Genomic DNA, 24,474 nt, shown 5'->3' on the forward strand with positions numbered 1-24,474 from the left:
TCAGTATTGAAGGGAAATTATATCCCCAATTTAAAACGTGCCATAGTGCGTGTTTGCACACGTCACCTCAGGCCCCGTCCCCTCCCTTCACCACTGTGTAAACGCGCCCTGTGGCTGTTCTAAGTTGAGAGATTAAGTCCCCTTGAATCCTAAGGGTCCCTAGGGTCAAACTAGACCACTAGGTACCTCCAGTAAGCGCCACAGAGCTGCGTTGCAGAGAGGTGTAAAAAGGGGCTTGGCCTCAGAACACCTGGCTGCAGCGCAGCTCCCTGGCGCATACTGGAGATGCCTGTTGGGGGCGCGTTTGCAGAGTGCTGCACGGAGGGGGCATGGCCTCCGGCACGATGCCAGTCTTTTATTTATTTTAGTTTTTTAAGAAGGGGGGCTGTTTGGTTCCCCTTCTTATTCTAATTTATTGGCCCTGATGACCCCATCCCCCAGGGCCAGTTTCCTAATTATATTTTTTTGACCCCAATCCCCAGGGCCGGCCACTGTTTTTTATTATTTTTAAAAAATATATATTTATAGACACACCTAGGACATGCTGGACAAACCGTACGTACCTATCACCATGACGATTTGCGTGATATTCATTAAAAGGTGACTATGCATGCAATGAATCCACGTGGAATGTATTTACACCACTAGTGAAGCTCTGACATGTCTGATGCCCTACCGTGCCTAATCCTGGTAGACACCCTTGTCGTTTATTTATACAAACATGGGTAGCTATTGACGGGCACATTTAATACACATGCACACCAAGCCATTCAAAGGGGATTCGACAAAAATTCGACCAAAACTATGCAAGAAACCCCCCTCACGGTTAATAAAACACACATCCACTGCCGGATGTGTAATACTTTTTATTTTACTCTCTGGAAAGGGGACGAACATCACTTGAGAGTCACAGCGTGCTCCTGACAGAGCCCAATGCTGTGTTACACCCACCATTGCCTGCCGAGTGCCACACACCTCTGTGTTGTATTCCACTAGCTAGTGCATATGCTATGACACTCTCTAGCCCATGTGCACTGTAACACCACCCCGTGAATATGTCATGCCACACTTGTCTTTGCACGGGTTATATTGCCCCATCTAACGTGCCTTTCTCGATGCCTATGTTATAACGCACAGTGCTATGCCATACATATTACAATCTGGGATCCATATCTTTGTCACAGTGCATATGCAACGTTACACTCCCCAGCACATATTTTATATTACAACTTTAGAGACTAGTTAGGTTACACAACACTGCCCTGTGCATATTACACTCCAAGGCGCATATCGCATAGCACACGCTAGTGCCTGTGCTATCTCGCGCTCTCCAATGAATCTGTCATTGCGCACAATGTATTGCATATTATATTTCACGCCCGGTTCATCTTATATCACACTTTTTGGTGCATAGTTTATACCATACACTATATCTAGTTTTCATTTTCAATCGTGCTCTCAGGACTATGTTCTATATAACACTGTGTTCACCTACCCTTTTCACGGGCATTACATTTTGCGATAGGGGGTGGAGGGTCAGGGGGTGTTTCTGCCAAGTGAGCCCGGAGTCACAGTCACAAACGTCCTCTTCTTCCTGAATAAAAGTGAGATTATGCTGCATACTTGTTCATATTTTAAGTAGTTCGCACAGACACAATGTTTTAAAAACAATAAAGTTCCTAATACCCGCCTTCTCTGAACAGTTAGTTTGCTGCCCCATCCCCTTCCTCCCTATCCTCTGTTGTGTGAATCCATGGACTAGGCTCCTCCCTCCTGCCATGCATGGTCTGATGTGCTGCCACTGCCCTCAATTTAGTATGATGTACCAGTCCACTCCTCCTGCCCTCCATTGCCCAATTCTATGCCCCATCATTGACCTCCTGCTTAAACTCTGTGCTTAGCTTGCTGCCCCTATTCTCCTTCCCCCTGCCCTCCGATGTCTTTGTGCATGCCCCTGCTCCATCCTTTTTGCCCACCATGTCCCATGGACCTGCCACTCCTATCTACTCTGAGTGTTCTGTTGAGCTGCCACTCCCCTCCCACCTGCCTAGCATTGTCAGATGACTGTAACCTGTCCCTGCCACCTCCACCCTGCCTGTCCACATGCCATGCCCCTATCCTCTTCCTCCTGTCCTACATGGTCCATTGTACTGCCACACCCTTCTGCCCTCCCTGGTCTGTTGTGCTGCAACTGCTCCTCCTGCCTGCCCCGTGTGGTCTGTTGTGAGGTCCCTTCCCCTGAACTTTCTTGTCTGTGCACAGGTCCTGACCCTCCCTTCTATCCTCCATCGTCCTTTGTGCATGCCCCTCCACCCTCCTTCTTGCCCATCATAGCCATTGTGCTGCCACTAACCCTCCCACTTGCCATGCATGGTCTTCTGTGCTGCCATGGACCCTCCCACCTTCCCTGTGTGGTCAGTTAGCTGCCCCTGACCCCCTCCCACCTTCCCTCCATGGTCTGTGTGTATGCCATCACAGTCTCACTGTTGCTCTTCATGGTGTGTCTTGCTGCTAGTGCCCATCCTGCCTGACCTCCATGGCTATCTTGCTGCTCCTGCCCTGCCCTCTTGCCCCCAGCCCTACTCCCTCCCTCCTGGCTTGTCTGTTCCATTGTAATGCCCCTGATCCGTCCCTCCTGCCCTTTATGGTCTGTTATGCTGCAGCTTTCTCTCCTGTCTGTCCATTATGGTCAGCTAGCTACCATTGCCTCTTGCCCCTGTTGTCCATGTGCATGGTCCTGTCCCCTCCCTCTTGCTTTCTATGGATTGTTGTGCTGCACTCCCGTCCTGCATGCCCTGTGTGGTGTATTGTGCTGCTGCAAACCCTGATGCCTGCCCTGCAGGGTCAGTTTGGTGCACCTCTCCATGTCCCTCCTGTCCTCTGTTATCCAAGTCCATGTCCCTATCCCATTTCCTTCCATGATCCAATGTACCATACTTGCGAACATTTTGAACTTGGTAAGAGGGAGATTTTGAAAAAAAACTGGGGTATTGATTTTCCCCTTTGAGTTACATTGAAAAAGAGGATATTGTAGACAGGAGACAGATCAAATAAAGCCCATTTGAGCTTAAAAACATTGGACGTTTCCTGGCTGAATCGGGTCTGTTGGCATGTATGGTTGTACTACCATTGCCTCTTCCTTCTGCCCACAATGGTCTATTACATTGCCACAGCCTTGAAGGAGGGTAGATTTTGTATCACAGGGGGCCCCTGGCCCGTTCTGTCCACACCTGAAGTATGAGACCCTTGTCCTTGCCCTGCCAGCTGCATTTGTAGGCCGTATTAAATTGACCAGCGGGTCCTGTGTTGCTATATAATTATCCTGAGACATCCTTACCACTCAGCCAGCATAAAACCCCTGTGTAGGCCCTTCTGTTCAATATGTAGGCCTCTTTGTTAAATTGACCATAGCTCTGCAATTTTAGTGTATAGCAGTCTGAAGGCAGGTCTGCGAGGCCTTCTGATCCAAACTAGTAGCCCCCACCCTACCCGAGTGCTCCGTGCTCGGTATCAAAGTTCAACATCCCCCTGAAGCTGTCGACATACAGTAGGCTGCATCCTGGACTGGTACTTGCTTCCTGGGCAGGTTTCCCGCTTTTAAGGAAGTGGCAACCGCAGAGCGTCAAGTTAGGAGAACTGAGGAGATTTTATACATGAATATATTGAATTCCCGTACAATACCCATTATTTTCTGCTTGCTCTATGGAACTTACGATAAGCGATTGGCCTGAGAGACTGACCTTTTCACCCAGTCCATTGTCAGCATTAAGTGGGTAAATGACGAAATGTCTGGTAAAATCTGCAGACGAAGCTTTTGGGTAGCATACGTAGGTAGATGTAGCGTGCAAAGGAGCCCACAAAATGATATAAAAAGGGAGCACCCACAGATATCGACGGACTACCTCGCCGTCTGTATGTAGGTTAACAGGCAGTGCAGGTTTTCCCCAAGAGCTGGGAGCTCTTGTCTTCCTTTGCTTAAAATGTCTTGCTCTGCTTTGCTTGAAGTATCTTATTCTATTTTACCTATATGAAATGTCATGTTATGTTTAACCATTGTTCTCTTTACTTTTGCATTTAAAAGATTTTGTATTGTAATTGCAGGAATGCTTGCTCTAAGAGTAAACGTGAGTGTTCCTAGGTAACATTTTCCTTGGTGTAACTTGTTTCTCATGATGCATTTATAGATGTGTTTTCTCTCTCTCTCTGTCAGTACATTAATTGAGATACAGAGAATATTATGACAGCTGTATGATTATCTGGATTCTGTATTTTGTACTTTATGTCTCTATTCTGCGGTTTCTTTGAAGTTGCATCTTCTCATTAAACTGCCATTGTATTCTGCCTCCAATTCCATGTCTCATATGTCTGTTTTCTTCATTTTTGGAGCAAGCGTTCCTAGGCACCCCGGCTCAAATTAAGGTGCCCCTTTTGTCCCTGACTCACTCTCCTGCTCAGTTCTGTGGTGGCTCCCGGGGATCTGGGGACCGCCCCTAGCTTCCTTGACCCGTAATAGATCTTCCCTCCAACAGCCTCTCTTGCAAGTCCTGTATTGTTGGTTTGTTGCCCCTGCCCCCCTTTCCACTGCCCTCCATAGTCTGTTGTGCTTCCACGGCCCTTCCTGCCTGCTCAGTGTGGTTAAATTGTTGCCTTTGCACCCTCCTACCTGCCTTCAATTTTCAGAGTCCGTGCCCCTGGCCTCTGCCTCTCAACAGTATCCTAATGAACAACTAGATTGCTAACATTCTATATTTATTACAAAAGTGTGGAACGCCTGACATCATCTTGATGTAATCAAAACTGTAATACCTAGAGCATTTCCTTTAGAAATTACATATATGAGAGGGTCTTATTGGCATCAAAATTATGGTTAGTGCTCTAAAAGACTAAAATAAGGACATATTTTCTGAGTTTTCAAATAGCGACAAAGCACTTTTAAATTATTTGTTATCTTTATGTTTTTTTATCCAGTTGACCACTTGATTAAATGTTGCACTTAGGGGAGAGGATGTGGTGTTACTTCCAGAACTGCAGACTTTGCAACTGGGGAACCAGGTTGAAGTTTCTGCTTCAGCTCGACATTCTGTGATTCTGGTCAAATCACTTAGTCTCCCCATGTCTACAACCAAAATGAATTTGTTCTTGTGTGATGTAACCAATGCTCATGTAAAGCACTCCAATACCTGACAAGTCTGCACTATATAACACTGCAAAAACACAAAATAATAAGTGTTTTGCACACTTCTGTCATTGGGCTATATTTGGGCTACATCTGGGTGATTTTGGGCTACATTTGGGCTCTTTTGTCTCCGGTGGCCATCTTGGGAGATTTATTTGTTATGAAGTTTCCTAATTTCCTCATGTACTGCAGTCTCCTCAGTAGGAAATGCTTTCAGTTTTTTACTTTGATTCCATCATGAAGGTATCCAGATATGTCACACATTTGCCATAAATTCTGAATGTTAGCACTCTAGTTGCTCATTAGATCACTGTAGTAAAACTACTACACCATGGAAGTCTGCTCCTGGTATTAAAAGTGCATGTTTCAGTCTGCATGTCAGAATGTTTTAATGAAATAGAAGAGGATTTGAGAAGTCACTCAAAATGTGCCCTCATTTTCTTTCTTCAGCATTAATCATAATTTCTATGGCAAAATGAACCTCCTCATTGTGTTCCTTTTTAAATTAAATGTTTTAAGTGTTACCAGTTTATTCCAATCAAGATGGCTTCAGGTGTGCCATACTTTTGTCATAATGAAGACAGTAAGCGCTCTAGTTGTTATTAAGAACATTCTGGGACATTCTGTCATTGGGCTATACTTGGGCTACATCTGGGTGATATTTGGGCTACATTTGGGCTCTTTTGTCTCTGGTGGCCATCTTGGGAGACTTATTTGTTATGAAGTTTCCTAATTTCCTTATTTACTGCAGTCTCCTCAGTAGGAAATACTTTCAGTTTTTTACTTTGATTCCATCAAGAAGGCATTCAGATGTGTCACACATTTGCCATAAATTCAGAATGTTAGCACTCTTTTTGCTCATTAGATCACTGTAGTAAAGCTACTGCTCACCAGGGAAAACTGCTGCTGGTATTGAAAGTGCATGTTTCAGTCTGCATGTCAGAATGTTTTAATGAAATAGAAGAGGATTTGAGAAGTCACTCAAAATGTGCCCTAATTTTTCTTTCTGCAGCACTAATCATACTTTTTATGGAAAAATGAACCCCCTCATTTTGTTCCTTTTTAAATTAAATGTTTTAAGAGTTACCACTTTAATCCAAGCAAGATGGCTTCAGGTGTGCCATACTTTTATCATAAGTAGGACTGTTAGCGCTCTAGTAGTTCTTTGGAACACTCTGGGAAGCTGCAGTAGAACACAAAGGAATCAACTGACAGTCTCTGCCCTTGTTGGATGTACATGTTTTACTGAGAATGTCAGACTTCATTCTCACATGACTGAGAAAGATAATGTGAATTTACAGAAAATAAGCTCTCAGTTTAGCCTATAGATCACCTTCCAAACCTCTGTGGTAAAAGCATGAGAAAATATTTTTCTCTCAATCATGATATCCCAGCAGAAGGCTTTTTCACATGGTGAAATCACCTTAGAACATACCACAATTCCTAAAATGAGTATGGTACCATCAACAAATGATTTATAATGTAACTAAAGTCTTAAAACCTTCTATTAACTGCAATGCTTTTTAATGAGGTGCTATCATGTATATTGGTCCCAAGATGGCTGCCAACACTTCTTGGATGAAGTGCTGACAGCCAATCAGATCTCAGGATGAGATGTGTGGTTAGGCTCCGCCCACATATATATATGCTTTTAAATGCTATTTTCTCAGGAAATACTGAACAGATTTACACCAGACCTGCAAAAGGCACTTCCTTGACCTTATGGCTACCTCTCTGCCAAATTTCAAGTAATTCTGTTCAGCCGTTCGGGCTGTAGCTGTGTCTAAAGGTCCTATGGAAAAATGCATGGGGAAAACGCGTTTTGGGACCCCCCTTTTTTCTCAGCCCCTGCTTGACGAATCCCCCCGAGACTTTCAGGGTAGGAGCGGAGCGTAGCGCCCCACCTATTTTGAAAATTTCGCGAGGATTCGTCGACCGGCGCCAAAGTTATTCCAAATAGAATGTTGCGGATTTCCTATGGAAACAGGGTCCTAACTATAACTACCTACTGGCGACCGCCAGTAGGTAATATATATATATATATATATATATATATATATATATATATATATATATATTTATATTTATTTAAAGTTTCCTACAAGGCTGATCATTAAATCCAAACTCTTACTTTCATAGGTAAATACCAAATTACACTTCTCCAAAGAAACATCTCTCTCTAACTAGTGTATGCCCCTTCTGGGCTGGCTGCTTCTTACTCACTGATGGGAAATGCTGGAGCTCAGCTGAAGTGGTTTGTAGCAGTGATGGACTGCTGTGCTCTGCTATATTACATTTCTCTCAATGCTGCTCAGTGCTTGACTCTTTGGCCCTGCTGGCATCGGACAGGTCAGCTGATCCAAATAGGTCACAGCCAGCCAAGGGCGCTGTATTAATAATGGTGCCCAAACCACCTATCAAAGCCAGTCCTCTATAATTGCTCCAGTCGGGGCACTTCCAGCAAGACCTCACCCGTCTCATAGACGTGAGCTGGCAGGAGGTATCATAAAGAGGAAGGCCGAGTCTCAGGGTCCATCGGTATGTAGAATAGCTTCAGTCGGTAATACCAGGGGCATTAAGCGGTGCCTCAGCAGAGCAGAGCGAGAAACAGGAATCAGGCCAGGAGCCCGCGCCAGGCAACCAGAACACCAGAGGAAAAAGCAGGCGCCGTCAAGCCTCAACAGCGGGCCAATCCACACCAGACGCAGTGCACTGAGGGAGGCATATCCTGAAGCGGCTGCGAGTAGACAGCAGAGCCACCTGCCTCTGCAGCCCTGGGACAGAGTATCAGTGCGGTATAAGCGAGGGAGAGCCAGCCGGGGTACGCACGCACCAGAGATTCCGGGGGGCGGCGGCAGGGGCTGATGTCAGAGTAAGCAGGAAGTGGCCACGCGCTAAAGTGCTATTAAAATCTTTAAAACAAAGAGTTATTAGAAGAACAGCAGCAGAGTGAGAGATATCTTTCTACAGCCACAGATGGTCTCACTTACTTTACAAATGCCTATTTATTATGTGTGACATTGCATGCATTTCAGTGCGGTGATTCTGATCACCACACTGAAATGCGTTAGTCTAACGCCTGATGCGTGGTACTTGGCAAGGCTGAACCCCTGGCTCCAGATGAGACGTAATAACCGAGTGCTGCAGCTTTAATTTGTAATGTATAATTTGTAATGTACACTATACTCTATATGCATGTTGCGCTAAAACGAAATACGTCTCCTCAATCTTATACTTCGATCCTCTGCAATTCCGCTGACCTTCGCTCCTCCAGTAACAGACCCTCAACATATTTGTTTCCACGACATTTACTTGACAGAAGTCAGTGTTCTTTTGATATAACACATGGAAATCTGCAATCCCTGTATTAAAAACTCATCTCTATTTCTTTTTTTTACATGTATTTGGTGATTTGTGATGCACCCAGTGGCTAATTATAAAGAAATAATGTCAGAACTCAATAATAATTCTTAATACAGTTGAAGTCTGATGTCACAATGCTTGCTGCCAGCAACCAAGGAAAAAGTCAGGTCACAGATTATAATTAAAGCAGCTGTTTTGAAATGATCTAGCAGCCGTTTAGAAATGTTGTTTTCCTTTTTTCTAGCTGTGCAATGGCAAGCAGAAAGGAGACATTGATACAACATGTTTATTTTTACACTCTTTAGATAATTTGAGAAAAGTTTTAATCTTTCTACATGCTTCTACACAATCTGAGCTACTGCACATTTTTTTTAAATTGACATATTAAACCAATTTTAGTATATATTTGCAACAAATATTGAACAACTTTTTAAATTTTGCAATAGAAATTCTATTTTTATTCTTCATGTTTGAAACATGCTCTCGCTTTCACGTGAAAGAGCTATGCACCAAGGATTGAAGTGGTTTGTGGAAAAGGTGATGGTGTGACCATGTATTATAAGGAATAAAGTACCCTCTGTTGTATATGAGAAGGATATTTCAAGTCACCTGAGAGTTCCATAACCTTATAAAGAAACTTAAGCATTGTTTCTCTATATGGCATTGGTTCTCCTCAATGACTTGAACTATCCTCTTAATGTACCCTAGCGGAAAATTTACCCATTTATAGTACATAAAGCAGAAGACAGACAATACAACTGTTTACTTTTGAGATTTTCTGTTCACCTGTGGGTAAATATTGCAGTAGTGCAACAAGAAAAATAATCTAATTTACTTATGCCTTTGTTCTCTGTGCAATAGTATTCAAATTGCCTACCAATCACTTAAGACAAAAAGGACTTAATTCTCTACTTGGCACATCCTGAAATTAAGAGCAATACAAAGAGGGCCACCAGCCCTAGGTACATACTTTCAACAATATGACATATAAAACAGTAAATATACAAGTCTTTATGGCCTTTTTTAGAATATAACTATTTCTGACCTGGCATTTGCTTCCTTTTCCAACTCTGGAAACAAAGGATGACCCCGAACAACATGCTCTATCTGCAAAAGAGATGCAAAAATAGAAGATTATAAAGGACTATGAATAGAGACGTTTGTTTTGATGCGAATTCATGTGCAAGCAAAGCATATTGCAATACATTATTCATGACTTAAAAGGTTTTGTAAAGTATTTGTTTTTCAAGTAAGTGCCCTTTCTATCACTTACATAGCCAATCATGAAAGCCTGAGGGTATGATGCGATTGATACCTTTTCCTGGTGAAAATTGCACACCTATAAGTGTGTGGGTGTGCGCTTTCCATCCAATTAAACAGGGATGAAGAGTATTGTTGTTATTCTCCATTCATGCAGTATAAAACAATACAGTTGTGCAATCTGATCTGTCTGTATTCTCTGCCACAATGTGTGGGTGCAAAAACCCATAAATTCCAGCCAAATAGTAAACCCGTTATGAAAAGGGTTAATGGCCTTATCATGATCCGTCCTTAGTTGTGAGATTGCACATAAACACAGATGTCACTTTGTGCAGAAAACGTATGTTATGTCAGAGTTTTCAGGTACAATAATTTGAGGTTGTGCTATGTGCCATATTGTTCTATAAAGATTTAGTAATAATGCACAGTCCTCTTTTATTCTCAAGATACAGATGTTAGCAGTTGGGCTTTCATCTCTGGGCAGAAACTACCTGCCTCACTGTCAGGATGCATGTAGTGAGTAGCTTCTCGTGTAGGCATCCTTGCGCTGCCTCCAGCGCGAGGATGTCTCGTGTATCTTAAGCATTGTTTAAACCTGGTTCCACAATCGGGCTCTGACCGATGCGTGCCGGGATTCTGTTAACGGTAATCAGTTGACAGAGATCCTGGTGCGCAGCAGGAGTGCTCGGTCGTGGGTGCTGAAACTTACGGAATAAACCAACGTTTTACTTGCCACAAAGCTTCCTGCCTCGCCCTTAGTTCATTTGGCGACGACCGGAGGAGTCCACGTGCTAAGCACCCAACCGGCCGATTACAAAGAATTTCTCAATGGCGCGCACAGCGCCATCCATTGCTACTCCCTGTCTCTTTTCGATGGTCCGACTAGCTCCACCATCCCTCGTGCAGCCTTTAGTCATTTTTGGAACTAGCAGAATATTACGCACAATTTGTTAAGGGTTATGCTCAAACTGTTGAACCATTGCGTGCCCTGCTATGTAAGGGTTCAAAATGTGTCTGGTCTAACGAAGACTCGTCCTTATTTGACCAAGTGAAGAAATTGATTATTGAGGCACCTGCTTTACATGCTTTTCAAGATGGTTCTAAATGTTTTATCATGGTGGACACTAGTCTCACAGGGTTGGGTGCAGTCCTAGGACAATGGGTATCTGGAAAGGAACACACCATAGCCTTTTCATCAAGAATGCTTAAATCGTCCGAGACACATTACAGTACTATTGAACGTGAGGCCCTTGCGTGCGTTTGGGCAATTGACAAATTCAAAAATTACATTTAGGGACGTGAATTTGAACTTTTTACTGACCATAAACCCCTTACTCATATACTCATTGGTACAGGGCTTGGCAAGGCTTCAGCTAGACTGGTTAGATTTCTCTCAAAGTTTCCAGTTTCACTATTCTATTAAGCATATTTCAGAGCTGACTGTCTCTCACGCATGGCTTTTCATGATGACTCTGAAGTTGAGGATTATATGGACACAGAATGTGTTGTGGCAGCCGTAGACGCCATCAAGGAATGCCCCAGCATCACAGAAAAGTTATGGATGGAAGCTTACAGCAAGGATAACATTCTCAAACAGGTCATGGAGTACATTGTTAAGGGATGGCCAGAGAACAGGAAGTTTTCTGGTGAGTTGAGAGTTTTTGCCATTGTGGCATCCGAGTTGTCCCTCGACAATGGCATGGTCATGCGACATGACTCATTTGTTCCTCCGTCAAGTCTCAGGGAAGACATCATTAAATCTGCGCACCATGGTCATTTAGGTGTTACCAAAACCTCTAAAATGATTAAGTTGTATTATTGGTGGCCATCTTTGGAATCTCAGTTCAAATTTTGTATTGATTTGTGCGCTGAATGTCTATTGTCAAATAAGAAATGGAAGTTGATGAGTACACCCTTGCATCCCGTTCCCTTTCCCAACAGGCCTTGGGACAAGGTTGGTTTAGATTTTTTTGGGCCTTATGATGTTTTGCCTCATGATCTCAAGTTCCTCATTTTGATGGTTGACTATCATTCTATATGATTTATCATATGTTTTGTGATGCAGCCAGTACCACTAATGCCATCAAATTCTTGAAGAAGGTTTTTACAGTTGAGCGTTCGCCTTCTGTTATTGTAACCGACAATGGTACCCATTTTGTCTCCCATAAGATGTGCAAATTTTTAGCAAGAAATGATGTTGGTCATTATAAGGTTGCTTTGTATTCTCCAGCATCTAATGGATAGGTTGAGAGGGTAAACAGGTTAGTTAAGGATGCTATTCAGGCAGCTCTTTCCTCTGCTCAAGATGTTCAAGATTATGTTGAGGCCAAACTATGGTCTTATAATATTTCACCTCATTGCACCTCAGGGGTTCCACCTTTTACCCTTTTGAGGTTAGGAATGCTCACACCAATTTTTGTCCCAGTTGGTTGCAAAACAAACACAACAAGCATAGCCAAGTTGACAAAGGTCTTGTGTCTTGTGTGTTACAGAAGCAGAGTCTCATGAACTCTATGCATGATGCAGGGAAAAGTTTTAACAATATGGAACTAAAAGTTAACGATTGGGTTTTTATCAAAAACCCTAAAAGATTTCTAAGGGCTTATCTAAATTTTCCACTCCTGTTCAGGTTACTGATGTGAGCAAAGGATCAGCGCTACCTGGCAGTAAGGGGTGGTGGAATAAGAGGTCACTGGTGCATCTCTCTGACTCACAGGTTAGTTATTTGCTCAAATTGTCCAAACAGGAGTTTAAACGTTGTGACTGGACTAGCTGGTTGCGTGATCTTACATCAAGTGTGCTTCCTCCTGTAAGTGAAGGTAATGCTGGGAAAGCTGTTGCTTCTCGGTGTTTAACCTCACATGTCAGTCAGCACGATAGTCCTGTCTCTAAGGCTGTTGCTACGACTGGTGATGTTTCTTTGCAAACTGGTGATTTGGGTACCCGTCAAAGCAGATTACCTTTCAGGTTTAATGATTATGTTTTGTCATGAATTTGTAACCTAGACTTTTCATAGGTACCTTCGCATTTACTTTCAAGTTATGCTAACCATTATAGTTCTTTACATGTTCCTTTATTTGTATTGTTGCTCTTCCTCTACCTTGTTCTTTGTGGGGTGGGAGAAGTCGTAGTGAGTACCTGGGGAATAGAGAAAAATCAAATCTTGGGCTACTCTGGCCTAGCTCTTTTGGTCCTGCCCCCTCCCCTAAAGACCAAATCAAAAGTCTGGGTGTTTGGCTTGACCGGAACCTTGATTTTAAAGAGCAAGGGCAAAAAGTAGCTGCAAGTTGCTTCGGGATCCTACGAATGGTGCGTAAAGTGCTCCCACTACTCCCTTTTTCAGCAAGAAGAGTCCTAGTTCAGGCTCTCATCCTGTCACGTCTTGACTATGCAAATGCGCTTTATCTTGGAGCCCCTTGCTCCTCGATACGAAAGTTACAAGTTGTTCAAAACTGCGCTGCGCGTATGCTCATGAACATCCCAAAGCGCTCTTCAGCTAAACCAGCTTTGGCATCTCTACACTGGCTCCCCATCCGTGAGCGCATTCAGTTTAAGGCATTATGCATAGCCCATAGGGCACTTGCAGGCAAGGGATCCTTGGCTATTCAGTCCCTTATCCATCTGTACCGCCCAAATAGAGCCCTAAGGTCGGAAACTAAATATTTACTGTCAACACCAAGAATAAAGAGAGCACGAAGTGATGGCCGCCTCTTTTCTCATAATGTGGCAAAAATCTGGAACAGTCTGCCTTTGTAGATCTGTGCCCAACCTAACTACCTCACCTTCCGGAGACAGATTAAATCATTACTCTTTCCTAAATGAATGGGTTACAGCTCAGTGTGTAATCAGGCAAAAGCGCGGGGATGCCTATGGGTAACCAGGCGCTCTATAAATCCTGTTTCATTCATTCATTCTTGTGGAGGCATCCTCGCGTTGTCTCCAGCACGAGGATGTCTCGTGTATCTTATGCATTGTTTAAACCTGGTTCCAAGATTGGGCTCTGAACGATGCGTGCCAGTAATTCTCTTAACGTTAATCAGTTGACCGAGATTTTGGTACGCAGCGGGAGTGCTCGGTCATGGGTGCTGAATCTTACGGAATAAACCAATGTTTTACTTACCACAAAGCTTCCTGCCTCTTCCTTACTTCAATGCACTAATATTGTGCTTGGAATCCAATTGGAGAGATGCACTCTACTATCTCTCACCACCTCTGCCAGTGGCCACATACACAGTAAAAAGAGGGACAGTGATTGAAAGGGGCAGACGGGAATGGGATAAGAGAGGAAACAGAGACACCGGATACCACCAATCTGAATCATGACTTCTGTTGTCAAGGATGTCTACAGAATGTAGTGCTCTGAAGACAAAGGGATATCTTTAGAATGTAGGACAGTATTCTGCATGCATTATTATGCACGCCTTGGGAACGCTGTCATCAGAACGAGCGCGTCTTTAGCATGCATTCGTTCTGCACGCAAGTCGTTATAACGACTTGCCTTAGGGGGTGCTGATTTTTGGAATAGTTTATTACTATTGCAACTACAGTCTGCACAAAAGCAGGGAAGGTGTTGGACTTTAATTCTAACACAATTCCACCAATGTGCCCCCCTAAAGCAAGTCGTTGTAACGACTTACGTGAAGACCGAATACGTGCTTAAGACGTGTTCGTTCTTTTGCTGGTGCTGTGAAGGCACAGCGTGATTGGGGCTTACTCCTAAAGGACGTTTCCCATATATTTAGTCACTTACCATATACGGTTGTGTGCCCTCCTGTAATAGCAATATTTCTGATGTTTCTGTGTAACAAACTCGCTCTACTTTGATGTGGAACTTGCTATTCTTGAAAACAAGTGTTTTAAAGCTGTTTTTGCAACCATCAAAATGTCAAGAAATTATATTGAACGTGAGATCTTTATTTCCCAAAACTGGCAATAATTCCTCAAACGATGCTTGGAAAGGCAGATGCCATTTTTTAACAAGTCTTTCTCAGTTAAAGTGGCGAAGTGAGAATTCAGACTGGTGAGCGTCTTGTGCCCACTAAGCAAGGGGGCACCCAAATACAGAACTGTCCTGCATATATGTAAGTCCTACTTTCCTTTCGGCTTTCACGGTAAAACTAAAGACCCATCCGTTTTACCGTGCTTTCACAGAGACAGCTTCTGAGCAAGAACAGACAAAGACAGCCTGCCTGTGAAGGCTTACATATACATGTTTTAACTTCATCTCCCAAGTGCAATTGTATCTTACACACCGCATAGATCACACATAATTTGGGGAAGAACTCCTTGCTGTTACGAGGGTACTTAATTTGTTTAAAACACAGAAGTGCAGGAGCCCTAACGTTTTTCTCTGAAGCCCTCCCCCAATTATGCTGAGTACTGGAGTTGTGGAATACCACAGCTGCCTGACTTTGTTTTCACCTCATGCCTCTTTCTTCCATCACCCTACACTTCCGTTGTTTTTATCTCACTCATACGGGTTCTTTTTCATCCCTTCTTTCTCCTCTTGTCCCCATTTTCCTACATTTCTTTCTTTTTTGCTCTGAGTCAAAGTCTGATACAGAAGTAGTCCCAGTCCCCCAAAATGAGTTCCGGTGCCCACTACCCGCGACCACGAGCACAAATTACAAAAACATGCTGGCTCGATGACCTTGGATTCAGGAGAAAATGTATTTATTTTAATGCTCTTGCACACAACAAAAATTGGTACGCTCCCGACTATTACAGAAGAAAGAAGATTTCACTTTCAAAGCACATCCCATCACACACGCTGCCGCTTGGCTTTCAAACAGGCATTAAACATCGCTAAATTTAAAGGATGCTCTAAGTACCATGGACACCTTCCGCTTAGGTCGCTCCTGAGACAGTCTTTAATTTTCACTACGCCCCAAATTCCCATCAGATAGTAATTATTTTGGTGAGTACTGCCCCTTCTGGATGTGCTGCAGCAACTTCCTGTTGAACCCTTGCCTCGCATTTGAGGGTCGAAATCTATTTAAAATGTTTCAGTGCCCCTAATTGAATTGGTTTTGAAAATCCTGTTAGCATAGATCATACTAACGACAAAAAGCAATTTTTGTAATTGTTTTCTTCTGAAATCAATCAATACCATTTGAAAAATGGAAAAGCTGATAAAAACAGATCCTAATTTCAGGGATTTGCCTATTGCCATTGATTAAATTTACTGCTAACCTCTGAGTATCTGAACCTGCAGCTACCAAAGTCACCACTGCACCCTTCAACAGAAATGTTTTCAATGTAAGGGCAAGGCTTTCCATCCGAAAAGTAAAATTATTAATGGTATTGAGCACTCAGTGTATACAACATAAAGATGGACCCTCTGAAACAGGCTTCGAATGTCCTCTCATTTTTTTTTCATTTCAAAGAAGAATGTAGCTAGGTCAGATGTCTGTTTAAAGTTGTGCAGATGTTTTGATATGGAAGGAATGATGTCTTTATTCAATCAATTATATTTAAGTTTCTGTTTGAACACCTAAATCCCAGAATCATGAACCAATTAAAAAGGCACTGCGCGCAACATTTTACACTATTATAACAATGTCCAGATGTGGAGATATGAAAATAATGTGAAATAATTCCTGCGTATGTGGCGTTACTTCCTACCCTTCCATGTTGACAGTAAAAGTTTAGCCAAAGCATATACAATTTAAGGGTCGGCCTATCTGAAAATCCAAAGCAGTATCTGAAGTGCAGACGGAAACTACATACTTTGGGCGTGTTGTTCACACATGCGCATGTTTGTGAATTACCAGAGCTTTCGAGTTTTCCTTCACTCAATCTACGCCTTCAGAAACGATGAGGCCTTATATAAATGTAAATATGTGCGCTATTCACATACCTTGCTGACTCATGCCTGTTCCCTAAGGTGTGTTCAGGTCATAGAGTATACATCTGCATGGTTAGGCTTACCATACGATGCATACTCTACAATATGTATACAGCACGTATGCGTAGTTTGGGGAAGATTCAATTAAATTTATTTATTCCGAAACTCTACATACTTTTCTGTAACATGATGACCGGTTAAGCGCATTCCTCCCCTCACCTGGTGAAAATAGGATGCCCTTGTGATCTTTGCCAGGGGTTCAGTAGGAGTCAGACTTGTGTCTGGGGTAAGTGAGATGTACAGACCATTGTGGAAAGGACCAGGAGAATGTCTTTCCCCACCAGGTGGGCGTTTGTCTTTGCACTGTATTTCCGTAACTAGTTTGACGACACTCACCTAGGAATGCCCACTGTTCGAATTGTGCGTTTGAATAGTGTATCCATGATCTGTGTACGCAAAATACACACAGAATAATTGTTGACTTTTATAGCGCTTGTCGGGGGTCCTTCATATTTTAAAATGTGTGCATTTTGGCTTTGTTGCAGTGGTAAGTCACGTGCATGACAAAAGTTTGCCTAAGTGACTAGGGGCTGCAAACCACATCGCACTGTGTACGAAGTCAATGGAAATTATAGGACTATACATGGTAGTAAAACTCAGCACGCTCACGTAGTATGCACTTTCTCCACATCTGTTCCAAGTATTTACCATTACACCAGTCACTAAATAGTTTAACATTATGTGTTTTTTGATTTCCAAATATCTGGGGTAAATATTTAAATTCTGGTAGTAGAGTTGTGCTACTGTGGTAGGAGATTCCTGTAATAACTCCAGTAGCTGGCTCCAAGAAACACCTGGAATCAACTTGTATCACCTTAATTACAGTTAATTATTGCATACTTATTTTATTGCACTGTACTGCGATGTATGTCCAAAAACACAAATGCACTGGATTGGTGAGACACCCTCGAAACTGGTCATTTGCAGTTTCCAGCAATCCTATTCTTTACATTTTAGACAAATCTTAAATTTCTCATGCGGCCTTCAAGAGTTAATGCTTGCAACTTTGTAGATTTGATAAGCATCAAAGCTAAAGCATACAACTATGCAAGTACCATTGATGAAGCCAAAGATACAAACCAAGCCATATCAGATCCACCAATAGGACACAAGACCACATACAAGTGTAAATCATTCAATTCTTTCTTCAAGGGAATAATAGACTAGGGCAGGAAGTGCATTGATGATAGCAAAGCACCCACCATCATGTCTCTAATACTACTTTAAATCACATCCAAATTGGTACATCTCCTTATCATCACCATTCAACATTTCTTAAGCCTAGTTAATCCTGGTGGATCAAATCTAATAAAGGCAAGGTGATCCCATCATCAACACCATTGTCCATCACATGTGAAGCATGTAGGCTACTGCTGAACATTGTCAATACAATCTTCTGCAACACCCTCTAGAGTGGATAGATCTTCCCAATGTTGGAAAAAGCCAACTTCAATTTCAACATTGACAAATACCACCTGATCATGCACATCAAGCTCATAGTAAAGGCTGGAAACTCAGGAGAGTGCTGAGACCTTTTCACGTTACTTCGATCTGAAAATTGTGACAAGTTCTCCCTCAGTTTTCTCTTTCTGGTGTAGCAAAGACTACTATTGCACTAATGCCTTCTCAATTTAAGTCTCTAGGACAAAGTACATCATGATGGGCCCTATTCACACATACATTTACACATGTGCATTTACTCACATGTACATCTACTCCTGCACCTAGGTGTAAATCTACACCTTTGTGCTATTTACCATTTCCAAGTGTAGACTTAAATGTCTCCACCTCCTCAGTTCAGGGGGTGAAAACATATAAGACTGAAATTATGAGTGCAAGATTATTATCATAACTTTTCACGTGTAGGTGGAGATCTCCTTATGGGAAAGTATAGGAAAAATTATTAAAGTTTACCAATCTTAAAAAATATATATATATTTTACCATAAGATATAAATACCATTAAATATAAATGTAAAATAATGTCAAATTTACATTAACACAGAACTAATAAAATGTAACGGCACAATAACTAATTGAATTAAATGTATTAAATAACAGCACAGTAACTCATTACATTAAATGTATTAAATAAATACATTAAATTAAATAAAAATAATTTAAATATACTTAAATTAATCTACAAATAATAGTTCTTAAAGATTAATGTAAACAACTCCCACCCATGGAATGATTTTTATTTAATATGAACACTTTTTTAAAGTTGTGTTGAATGAAATTAAACACATTTTAAGTTTAATTGAATTTTATCTTTAAATTAAGGTCAATATTACATTTTAAAATAAACAAATAATGTAGTATTGATGCATGTTTTTTAACATTAAACATTACTTTCTCTGGGAATGTGTTGCAGTACCAGTGAGCGGCCATGTGTGGTGCCCGACTTACTCCGAGTCTGGACTGGAGTACATTTACTACTGTTTTTTCAACTTTAGAGAACTAGTAACTTTATAAGTGTAGTTTATGAATATCAATGAGTTTACTCTTTTATCTGTGGGTATTTGTAGTAGTCCGTAAATTCCTAAACCCACCTTACTTTTCTCTAAGCCCCTTCTATTTACTAGTCGATATTACACATTTTCCCACCACTCCCCCTGGTCCCTACCACATTTGCTACAAAGTGGTAAATTTACATTTGTGAAGATCTCCCCATGAAAAAGATAGACGAGGTGAAGGTCTGTAGGTTTGTAAACTGCATTTTGTAGAAATTATGTAGTGTACTGTAGGACTACTTTATATACTACAAAATGCAGTTTGTGAATCGGGCCCTTATGACTAATGTCTTCTATGTAGCTAGAGCATTGTCTTGTACTGCCTTTGCTAAGCTTCCGCTATGCATCCTAGTTTATCTATTTTATCAGGTTTATGTTACTTACAGCACACTGATAAATCTATCACCTCAAAGCAGGTTACTTGCATGATTGTAACATCATGCATGTGCATTGCTTTAACATGTTACTTAAACGACTGCAGGTTGGCATTATATTCTGTCAGTTATCAATGGGTGATAAACCACTCCCTATGCCTCTTCTTGGGGTCTCCAAATCACTTTTCTTTGAGAATCTACTAAAGCTAGGAGATAGCAAGAACATACAGAATGAGTCTTGTTTCACTTCAGAATTTAATTTCCTGTAATGAGGGGGGTGGACCCTCAGTTTGATCTTTATGGTTCATGGGTCCCTGCCTCGTTAAGCCTAATGTGATCAATCAATATTGTGCCTGCTCTGGGCTTCCCTCTCCTTTCCCCTCATTTCACTCTCCTTGCACCATCCTTTCTCCTTCCTTCTCCCCCTTAACTCCTCACTTCCTCTTCCCTAATTTTAATTCCTTTCCCATCATTCCCTGCACTTACACTGCCACTTCCCCCTTCCCACATTCCCACTGCTTTCACTACATGTCCTCCAAGCCCTTTTCCTCACATCTTTCCCTCTTCATTCTACCTCCCTCTGCAATCAACCCTTACAACACAGCGCTGTCGGTCCGATTCCCTTCTCCACTCCCACTACTTCTTTTGCATCCACAACCTGCCCATGCCATCCCCTATCCTCTTCTTCCCTGCAACCCTTTATGTTTCCGTCCTCACCAACCATTTGTCCTGGTTCCTAATGCCCCAACCTCTCATATTCCATCCTCCTACCATCTCCTTCTCTTCTTTCACCCTTTTCCTTATGCTCTCTCGTCCATCTCTGTTCCTACTTGTCCCTATCTCAATAGCTCCTTTCTCCCATACCCTCATTACCCCCCCTAGCCATTTCTCTCCCACTCTATCCGCCTCTCTAGTTTTCCCTTTCTTTAATCAAAATCCCCTCTCTTCTGTCTCTGTCCCCTTCTCTCCCCTGATTCTGCCTTCCCTTAAATTCTTATGTCACCCTCTTCCAATTTTCCTTCCTCTTGCCTCCTCCATCTATTTGCCTACCCATCCTATCTTCCTTTCTCAGTCTTTCTGTTCTCCCACTCCCTCTTCCTTAACTAAACTATGTCCTCTTTTCTAAACTCCCTTCCTCCGCTTATCTTGCTGTGATGTGCCTACTATAATTGCCATGTTTTGGTTACAATTTTTGAACCTCTGGTGTGACCATCTTATCACTGTTGTGTTACTGTGTAAAGAGCACCCATAAATAAACAAATAGAGTAACTATCAACCTTATTTGGCAGGCTCTAGTCGCCCATCAACTGGAAGGTGTGGGCCACATGGGGGATAATGGCAGCTGGAGATATATGAGACTTAGCTGAAAGACAACCATATCTTGAAGAGCTTCTTCAATATTGTGCCTGCTCTGGGCTTCCCCCTCCTTTCTTTCCTAATTTGATGAAGCAGAAATTAGATTTGCACCTTAGTTTTTTTCAAACATCTATGTCAAGAAATTAGTGATTCCAAAATGGTACTAAGTCACTATCTTTCTATTTTAGCTTTGCCAGTTCTTAGATTAGTTATGGATTTTCTCTCTGAAGTTTGATTGCTGTTTGCTCACCCTGTTTGGATTTTGGTCATTAGTTGACACAAGTTGTGATTAAAGTTGGAGACTGCCTGCTCTCTAGAATTTCCAAAATCTTTTTGGGCACTAGTTTAAGGAAGTGGTGATCAAGGTTATATTTGTGGGTATTGCGCTGGGTACTGAGTATCAATTTAGTAGGGAATTTTTGGTTGGGATGCAACTTTTGACCTCCCAGGCGTCAGTCATTTTGTTCCTCTCTGAATTTCATTAAAATTTGACAAAGAACCGAAGGTGAAGTTTAGGATTCAGGTTAAGCATACAATACCCAAAAATATTGACAGTTTCATCATCATCATCAAAATATGTTTCTTTTGAGGTAAAACCCCTTAAAAACACAATTCATTATGCAATTGAAACAGCATTTGATTATAATAACTATAAGTTAAAAATACTTACACAATAGTAAAAGTCCACCACACAGTTTCCATATGAATTAACCCAAAATGGCAGTCAGCAGCTTATGTGAATGTTAAGTACTCAAAAGAGAACTAGTGTAAATAGCAACCAGTTGAAAGCTATTCATCAATAATTGGTCAGTACAATTCAACAATTGAACACATATCAGTCAAGGGGGAGCTTGTGCCTTTTCTTATGCCTTTAGGAGAGCTAAGTGAAATTAGGCCGTTTCTTAATAACAAAACTGAGCATAAAACCTAGTTCAGTCCAAAGAAAATCAGTCTGGTTGTGCCAAATCAAAGAATCCTCAGTGTGTCTTGATATCTCCTTATGCCTAAATTTAGACAAAGAGGCTTAATCCATTGGACCTTAGTTTGTGGTAGGCACGGCAAAAGAATACCAAATGTTCAATCGACTCAATGGCCTGGGGGCAGTAAAAACATGTGGAAACAGAGGCACAACTAGAGCCAAATTTCGGGGGGGGGGGTGGGCTGATACAAATTTCGTGGGTAGGGGGGCTAATTCTTCCAGCAGGGGCTCTAAGAAGGTCCCAAAACACAACAAAGCCTCGTTAGCAAGTGAATGGTCTTTTAAAGACCTGTGAAGTACTCGGGTGTGGCTGTGTGTGTGGCTGGGAAGCTGTCTCAGCCCGGGCTGACACACACAACAGGGGGGCTGAAGCCCTTTGAGCCCAATGGGCGTAGCGCGCCTGTGTGGAAACAGCATCTCAGGAGGGTAGCTACTTGGAAGAAAAAGATCTCAGAGGTAGAGTATCAAGCCTGAATTTCATATACAGGCTTTTCTCTAGAGAAAGTTGAATCTTGTCAGCTAAGGTTCGAACTTAGGAAACGGCTGGAGGGCTAAACAGTGGTCTGTAAGATTCCCGCTCTTGCTATTCCGAAGCAGCTGCTTGATGATGAATTCCAAATATCTAATTACAAGATGGTTTCTTATTTTTGTGGGATCCTTCCACATAGTTTGAAATCCAAGATTGAAGAGTTTCATTTTGCCTTTCAGTCCCATTACAACACTAAATACGCATTAGGACTGGAAATAACCTAGTCATTATGGGCCAGATGTACGACCCTAAATTGCATGCGCAAACGGGTTTGCGACCCGTTTGCACATGCAAAATGGCCCAGGGCCATGTACAATTCCTAAATAGCGAGTCGCAATTTATTTATGACTTCCTATTTAGGAATTGCGACTCGCTATTAGGAAGGAGCGTTTCCTTCCTAATAGCGTCCGCAAAGCAATGTATGAATTCATGAGGGTGTTAGTGCAGTCGCAATTTGGAAGGGGTCCCCAGGGGACACCTTCCACTTTGTGACTGTCTCTAAAAAAAAATTAAGGGCAGGCAGTGGTCCCAGGGACCACTACCTGCCCTTAAAAAATGAAATGATGTTTCCTTTTTTTTTTTTTAAATGCATCCCGTTTTCCTTCAAGGAAAACGGACTGCATTAAAAAAAAAAGCTGCTTTATTTAAAAGCAGTCCCAGACATGGTGGTCTGCTGAGCCCAGCAGGCCACCATCCCTGGGAGGGCCTGTCATGCCCAATGGGCTCGCAAATTGCGAGAGGCTCATTAATTTTCATGAGCCTCGCAATTTGCGACCCCATTGGGAATTGCAAACAGTGTTAAACACACTGTTGTACATGCCAAATAGTGCCTCGCAAAAGTCGCAAATGAGTCGCAATTTGCGAGACGTAATTTTGCAGGTCGCACATCTGGCCCTATATACTTGCAGCCTATCACGGAAAGTTTAGCATTTTTTGGACAATCACTTGAAAGTTTTGACATTACTGGCAATGCAGGGTATTGCCAGGAAAAAGTGACCAATGAGCATGGAGAAAGGTAGAATATCAGCCTAGGTTCTACTGAGGTAAAGCAGTAAAGCATGCATTAGATTAATTGATGTTCTTACTCCTTATTCTGGGCCTTCCCTATTGCATGTAGGCAATGGTCATACCACAGACCCACTGAAACTCTGTGGCCAGTATGTGGTGAATGGACTGTAAAGCAGACATGAAAGAACATGAATCGATGCTTACAGTGGGTGTCTTCCTTCCTGCAGTGGTAGTGACCGTATTTGTGTATTCCACCTTAGCTCCATTTATGCTATATTATGCTTTAACATGGATTATTTAGAGGGACTGTATGGGGCTGCATCTCTCTATTAAGAGGAGGATCCAATAGGAGGGGAACATTTGGTAGTTTATGACTGGCGTTAGTGAAGGTCTTTTGATTTTATTAAATGTATATGTATATCATACTTGCATATGGAGGAATTCGGACAGCCCTCTTCATCCATTGGTCTGTTATTGTGCCAATCACATTTTTTCTACCCACTAAAGAATACAGCATGGGGCAGCTTCACTGTGAGGGACTTATTCTGTCCTTTCACAAGGAGCAAATCCACACACAAAGTTGCTCCCTCCCGTGCCAGTGGCTACAAAGCAATGAGACCAAAAATATTTTTGCTTTAGCCAAATTTCTTTTAGATTGATGAAGGCCCAGCAGCTATCCCCAACAGCAACGTTTTGCAAAAACCGTGACAAAACAAAATAAGCAATGACAAAGCCGAAAGGCTGGCAGCCACTACTAGACCTACTGCTGTGCCGTGTTTGTATTTTAAATGTTGACAAGCTGGCTGTTGCCCAGCAGTGACGTCATAAATTTGCAGTGATGTAAAGTAGAGCATCACGATATGCCTCAAATCGTATTCTGGAGCAGAATACCAAAAATGAAGCTTGCAAATGCCAATGATGTACGTGGGTTCAAATGCTGTCACCGCTCTTTGTGACACACATAAATGCATAATGAAAAGATATTGTGCATTGCACATCGATGGTTACTG

General features: G+C 42.1%; 1 protein-coding gene across 2 annotated transcripts in view; it reads right to left on the reverse strand.

Moving 5' to 3' along the window:
• Positions 1-24,474, reverse strand: part of FGGY (FGGY carbohydrate kinase domain containing) — a 2,161,252-nt gene that overhangs the window by 908,042 nt on the left and 1,228,736 nt on the right. For both annotated transcript variants that reach the window (XM_085602490.1, XM_085602489.1), the window contains one exon: positions 9,585-9,646. In XM_085602490.1, coding sequence (XP_085458616.1) covers positions 9,585-9,646 — 62 coding nt within the window. The remainder of the gene's footprint in view (positions 1-9,584; positions 9,647-24,474) is intronic.

The sequence above is a fragment of the Triturus cristatus genome, chromosome 4_2 (assembly GCF_964204655.1).
Source record: "Triturus cristatus chromosome 4_2, aTriCri1.1, whole genome shotgun sequence".
Taxonomy (NCBI): domain Eukaryota; kingdom Metazoa; phylum Chordata; class Amphibia; order Caudata; family Salamandridae; genus Triturus; species Triturus cristatus.